General features: G+C 34.0%; 1 protein-coding gene across 1 annotated transcript in view; it reads right to left on the bottom strand.

Annotated features, from left to right (window-relative positions):
* Positions 1 to 773: 773 nt before the first annotated feature.
* OLA1 (Obg like ATPase 1) overlaps positions 774 to 6,000 on the bottom strand; it is a 187,409-nt gene continuing 182,182 nt past the window's right edge. Inside the window, exons 10-11 of the mRNA XM_035007737.1 lie at positions 4,595 to 4,717; positions 774 to 1,281 (exon numbers count right to left, since the gene is read on the bottom strand). Coding sequence (XP_034863628.1) covers positions 1,180 to 1,281; positions 4,595 to 4,717 — 225 coding nt within the window. The 3' untranslated portion in view covers positions 774 to 1,179. The remainder of the gene's footprint in view (positions 1,282 to 4,594; positions 4,718 to 6,000) is intronic.

The raw sequence follows: 6,000 nt of genomic DNA, 5'->3' as shown, positions 1-6,000 counted from the left end.
GATCACAGACCACCACAGAAGGGCCATGGATGGGGACAAGGGAGGTGGTGCAGGAGTGTGGACACGGGAGAGAAAGTGAGGCTCAGGGAAGAGGAGACTCCTATCGTCGTAAGAGAAGAAGGTGAAGTGGCAAAATGTCTCCAAACAACCAAGTTGTTACTATTTTCTTTCGGAATTTTCTGCTAAGATTTTTGAAAGTGCTTAACCTACGCATACTAAAATTTCAGCTAGTCTAAAATATTTTAATGGCAAATATAAGAAAAGTTAGTTTTCAAGGTCTAATCTTTTTAGTAGTGGACTTTTACACTCACTATGGAAATGAAACAAGGATATAACCCACCGGACACAAATGGGTTAGTTTTCACAATAATTCCATAATCTTAAAGGAAGTACTGAAAACGAATATACTCCTCTGTACAGTCAGAACCACCACCGAAAATCCCTTAATTTTTGAAGCAGAGTTTTCTTCCCAGCATTGTTTTCTTCTTGGTCACAGTCTATCTATGTTATACCCTTTGTAACGCCATTGCTATCATCTTTCAAAAAATGTCCATCTACAAATTAACTAACCTCCTTGAGACAAATCCCTGGTATACTGTTCTTCTGACTCCCATGAAAGACTCACTTTTAAGATACAATTGCAGCTGCCCCACACTGCCAGTTACTGTGTCATACACACGCCTTAAAATTCTGTAATCAGCAGCCACCAGGTGCCGTATCGCATTCAGCACACCACAGTCAGTCAATACAGACATCCCCAAACACACCAAGGCTGGTTTTGTCAAATGTTTTATTGAGTGTAGACATCTGGAGTACTGTAAAACATGCATTATCTGTAGATTCAAAAAGGAGCAAGCCACATTGTCCTCACTGTCAAATGTGTCAGGCTTGGCATACATGATGGAGATTAATGAAGTATCATGAGAGTAATATGGTTCCTGAAAAGCGTCTACAATTTGGAGTAGGGTCTTAATCACGTGAAAAGCAAAGCTGTTCACATTCAGTGAACTTGCATTTCATTGGAGGTACACAGTATTTTAATTTTAAAACAAAAATAATTCTGTTTTTAGAAGATTCCCATCCCCCAACTTTATTTTCCCCTCAGTTTTCAGAAATGTTGATTTAAAAAAATCATATCCATTTTTGGAGGTTGTACATTTATCTGAACAATACTAAAATTTATTTCTTCTTCGGTTGCTGAGGTGTATTAAATTTGAAGAAGATAATATCTCCATCTTCAACAATATAATTTCTGCCCTGTTGTCTGTACTTCCCAGCAGCCTGTAAAGAAGAGATAGAGAGGAAATGGGTTATCTTACAATGAAATACATGAGGTAAACGAGAGCATCAGATGCAAAAAGTATTCTATTTCTTGGGTCATATTAAACAAAAAAAGAAATACAGGAAAATACGTAAGTTCAAAACTAGACTTGGAGAGAAGCACAGTATTCCTGATTTGGGCAGAACTAGATTTTCCATACGTACATAATCATAATGTATTCTCTACTAAATTGTGGGTACATAAATGTAATTATACCAATATCATTAAGTTTCATTACATGCTGTTTATGGTACATTTCTGATGTGTCTGCAAACATCCGGCAAGTCACTGTAACAAAACAGATCAAACTAGGCAGGAAGAAAAGACTATATAACTAGTTTGAAGCTGCTTATTCTCTTAAGGAAATTATTTGGTGATACTGGTGATGCCAAAACGAGTTTGCTACAAGGAAAACTATTCTCAATCTTAATGTACAGATTTTAAATTATTTCCTTGTAGTTTTTTATTTAGTCTCGACAATGGCCACACACAGTGGTGTGTGCTAGAATTCACCACGAAGAAGTTTTTTGACTACGGGCCCTAGTTACAAGCAGACTCTAACAGGTTGGAACTGCAAAGAGAGAGACTTTTCCCACTCGCAAATTAGTCGGCAAAGCAAACGATTCCACCTGCTGGTATGCAGATCCAGAAGCGCAATCCACCAGTAATTCTAACCCCAACAAGCAGCAGTCCCAGAGACCCAGGTTCACCCCAGGCACAGCACACACACTTCATCCAAGCACAACAGGCTCTTCGGCACCTACACTTAACATCGCACACAGCTGACACAGTCCCACATGACCCCACCATCGACCACTCAACAATGAGAACTCGAGGATCTTTCGGAAAAAATTCTCCCAAGTATTTTCTTTCTGCTAGAATTTACTGGGAACGTGAAACTTCTGCCCAATAAGATTAGTACTTCTCTTTGAAGATATTGATAAGGATGTTCAAAGTCAAGTGCAATTATACTAATCAGAAATAACCCTAACAAAGATCGTACATCTGAGGTTAAAATCAACAAACCAGATCACAGAGCCCTAGTAAGCACATTTTCAAATGTCTAGACTACATATTAAAAATCACCTACCGATACTGTGCTATTAAACTGGAGCTAACTTTTTAAAAAACCAAGATACCCTAACATTCTAAAAGATACAGATATACACATACACGCACACACCCACATTCACATGATTTCTGTAAAGACGTGATATATTGAAGGCCATATGCTACTTATTTTGAGAATCTAAAGCCCACTGTTATAAAACTATAGAGACAATGTAAATCAAATACATATTGACATGACATATTAATGTAAGTTTATATACTTTGTTACCACTCAAGTTTACTACTAATTAAAGGTGACAGTGTTCCTTTAAATTCTCTAGAGACCATTTAATCCATTTCCACTGCTATCAGAAACACTGGTTGAAAAAAAAAATCAATACCCATTTGTGAATCTTGAGTATGTATTAAACAAGACACGTCTAACCAGTTCATTTGCACTTGAAAGCAGCCATCTGTAGAAGCCAGCTTTGCCTAAGCAGATATGATTGCTAATAATGTGATATCCCTGTAGACTACAAAGCCCACACAGAGCTATTCAGTATATAGTTCACAGCGCTGGCATTAAATTAGTTATGCTGCACTGGTGTTAGAAATATACACACACACACACAATCTTGCTCTCAAACCTGAAACCTACTTGATAATATACAAGTAAATATTTGTTGAATAAGACAGCAAAAGCGATTCATAAGTGTTTTACTTTACTTGGAGTTCAAATTCTGAAATGTTAGTTTTGGAAATTAAAAACCGTACCAAATACTTAATGGTATTCTAAGCTGAAAAGCCAGAGGTCAATCTTTTCTAATTCACAGTATTAAAGCTTCCAGTTAGTGTAAAGCATTTCTAAAAGCAAGAAATATTATTTTATTACATATTATAAGGTTTCTCTATTTTGTACAAGGAAGCATTCCCAATTTATATATCTTTCAAGTTTATTACAACATGGACATCGATTAAAGATTGGTAAAACAGGTTTGTACATGAGAGTATAGAAAAGAAGCATCGGTTCCTGAATTCTAGTAATAGAAAAATATCCTTATTTTAATCTTTACTCTATGAAAAATATATATGCCAACACGATGTAGCATGTTGAAAAATAATCAGATTTTTCAAGTCTAATTAGTATTCCTGACAAAGTTCAATCTCAATATTTGCTTACCTATCTATCAATACAAATGACACCATTAAAAAGTTAATGACTTTGTTTAGTTATAAAATGTAACTTCTTTCACTCCACTTAAGAAAACAAAATGGCTCTCATTCTACATTGAACCAATTATACCAAGATTTTTCCCTCTTCTTCCTGGGGTTCCAACAGTTCTATTAAAGTCCTGCTGTTCAGTATGATTTTTCCAATGATTACCAATGAGAATAAACTAAACTTGAAATAAACTTTTTTGCACTCCTTTCAAATTATGAAATAGTAAACACAAGAGAGACCTCTTTAACTTCTGCAATATTTTCTAGAGTAGTCTTCAAATATCAAATGAAACTAAAGATAAAGAAGCCTTCCTACAATGTCAGTTTAATCACTTGACCTATTTATCGATTAGAGATGACCTAGTACTAGATTTTGCCAAGTAAAACCTAATAAAGCCAAACAAAATTAAGCTTGCAGCAGAATTTACATTTAAAAAAAATCATTTATTACTCATGTAGAGCAATGCTTCATTGTTAGTGGCTGCAAATCAAATTATACTTATTAGCTAAAATAAAGCACAATTTTGGACCTGCCCTCTAGTGTTGAGAAAGCAAATCAAATTCCCAAAGATCTTAAAAAAAAAAAAAAGTACAACTATGAAGTTTTAGCAAGAGCAGGTTTTATTTAACTAAATTCCTGTCCCTTTCCTTGAATTAATTATAAGCATATACATACTACTTCTATTTCGGATATTCAAAAGGTACTAAGTATAATTTTTCATTGGCGTTTAGTGAACAAACTCTTTGAAATTATTTATAGTTACCTAAAACTATTTTTATTTTCAGTTTTAGAAATATATTAATATACAACACAAATATACTGACAATTCACACATTTTAAAAATTATCTAAAAGCATGTAAACACCTACAGCTTTGCAATCAGCTGACAGTAACACTAAACCCTGACACACATTTTAAAAGACAGTTATCATTCATTTTACTCATGAGTATTTTCATATTAGTAAAAATTATCAATACAAAACCAGAAAATAATTCCTTACCTTGACCGCATTTTCAGAACCTTCCTCTTTAAAATCTTCGTATTTCATTACTTCAGCCATAATGAATCCTTTTTCAAAATCTGTGTGGATCTTTCCTGCAGCTTGAGGAGCCTTCGTCCCTTTCTTTGAGAAGAAAGACCAGAGAAAACTAATTGCATTTAAGATGATTGACTGTAAGCGTAGAGTTTCTTTTCTCTGATCTGCAGTGGGGTTCAACTTAAACTTAGTTTAACAGTATGGTTAAGATGTCAGGTATACAATTAGTACATTTTTAACACTGGGCACTGTCTGTGCAGCAGATTTTAGCACAGACAGATCAGTAGACATTAAAGCATAGCTTTGTTTTTCCTAACAGTCATCCAGTTGTATTGATTTAGATGCAGTGGTCTAGTTTTGGTGTCGGTTTCATTTCGATTTTCTATTCTTCACAGTGGAAAAAAATAAGGATTTTCAAGTAACTTTCAAGCTGAATTATCAAAGGTTTTAAAAAGATAAAAAGCCTTAAAATTTCAGCTCCCCTAAAGAACATATAAAAATCAATATATAAAGGGACATTTTAAAGACATTTCCAACAAATCATATAATCTATGTTCAGCAAATAATTTAGAAATTCTCATAAAATTTTAGTAATAAAATTTTCAAACATGTAACATAATACATGCTGCCTCTAACCATCAGGAAGGAAAATTCAAGTTGATATGGGAAGAAAAATGTCTTATAATTGCTCCATATGTTAAAGTACAAGGACATACATTCCGGACACACACAACCATGGAGAGAAATTTGAGAAATAATGGTGACCTAAAGGCTGCTTAATAAAGCATGTGAAAGTGATAAGGGGTCTGACAGTATAAAGCACAGTTTTTACAATAAAAGATGTATTGGGCTAATACGGCTACTCACTGATGCTTACCTGACTAAATATCTCAGCACATTAAATCATGGATACTTACGATCAGTCTTAAGATAAACCAGCTTTCACACTTTCAAGCCCAGAACATGTTATCTTCCCTGCTGCATATACTTAAGTTTGGAAGTTTTAAGGCTCTAAAATATATAGTGAAAATAAACCGTGGCAATTTGTTTACCAACTTGGATTTGCTTTGACATTATTTTCTAAGTCTATATAAAAGGACCTTGGTTAGAAGTCAATCAAACATTTTTTTACAAAGGGGAGAAGGAATAAAAGTGAATCTCTTATTCACACAACACATTTAACGTTATGTTGAACTGCCTCCGTGATTCTATCCTTATTAAATCAAAATAAATGTAACGATAAATTATGATAGTGAAAACAGAAATCAAAACAGCACTAAAATTTATCATGGAGCATATACTAAAAAAGGCATAATAAAAGAATCCATAAGACACTGAATATTTCTGAAAGTTCTGACATTGTTTTTATA

The sequence above is a fragment of the Mirounga leonina genome, unplaced genomic scaffold (genome assembly GCF_011800145.1).
Source record: "Mirounga leonina isolate KUSES-001 unplaced genomic scaffold, KU_Mleo_1.0 Mir_151, whole genome shotgun sequence".
NCBI lineage: Eukaryota > Metazoa > Chordata > Mammalia > Carnivora > Phocidae > Mirounga > Mirounga leonina.
Note: the sequence above shows the minus strand (reverse complement) of the source record. Positions and strands in the feature narration are given on the sequence as shown.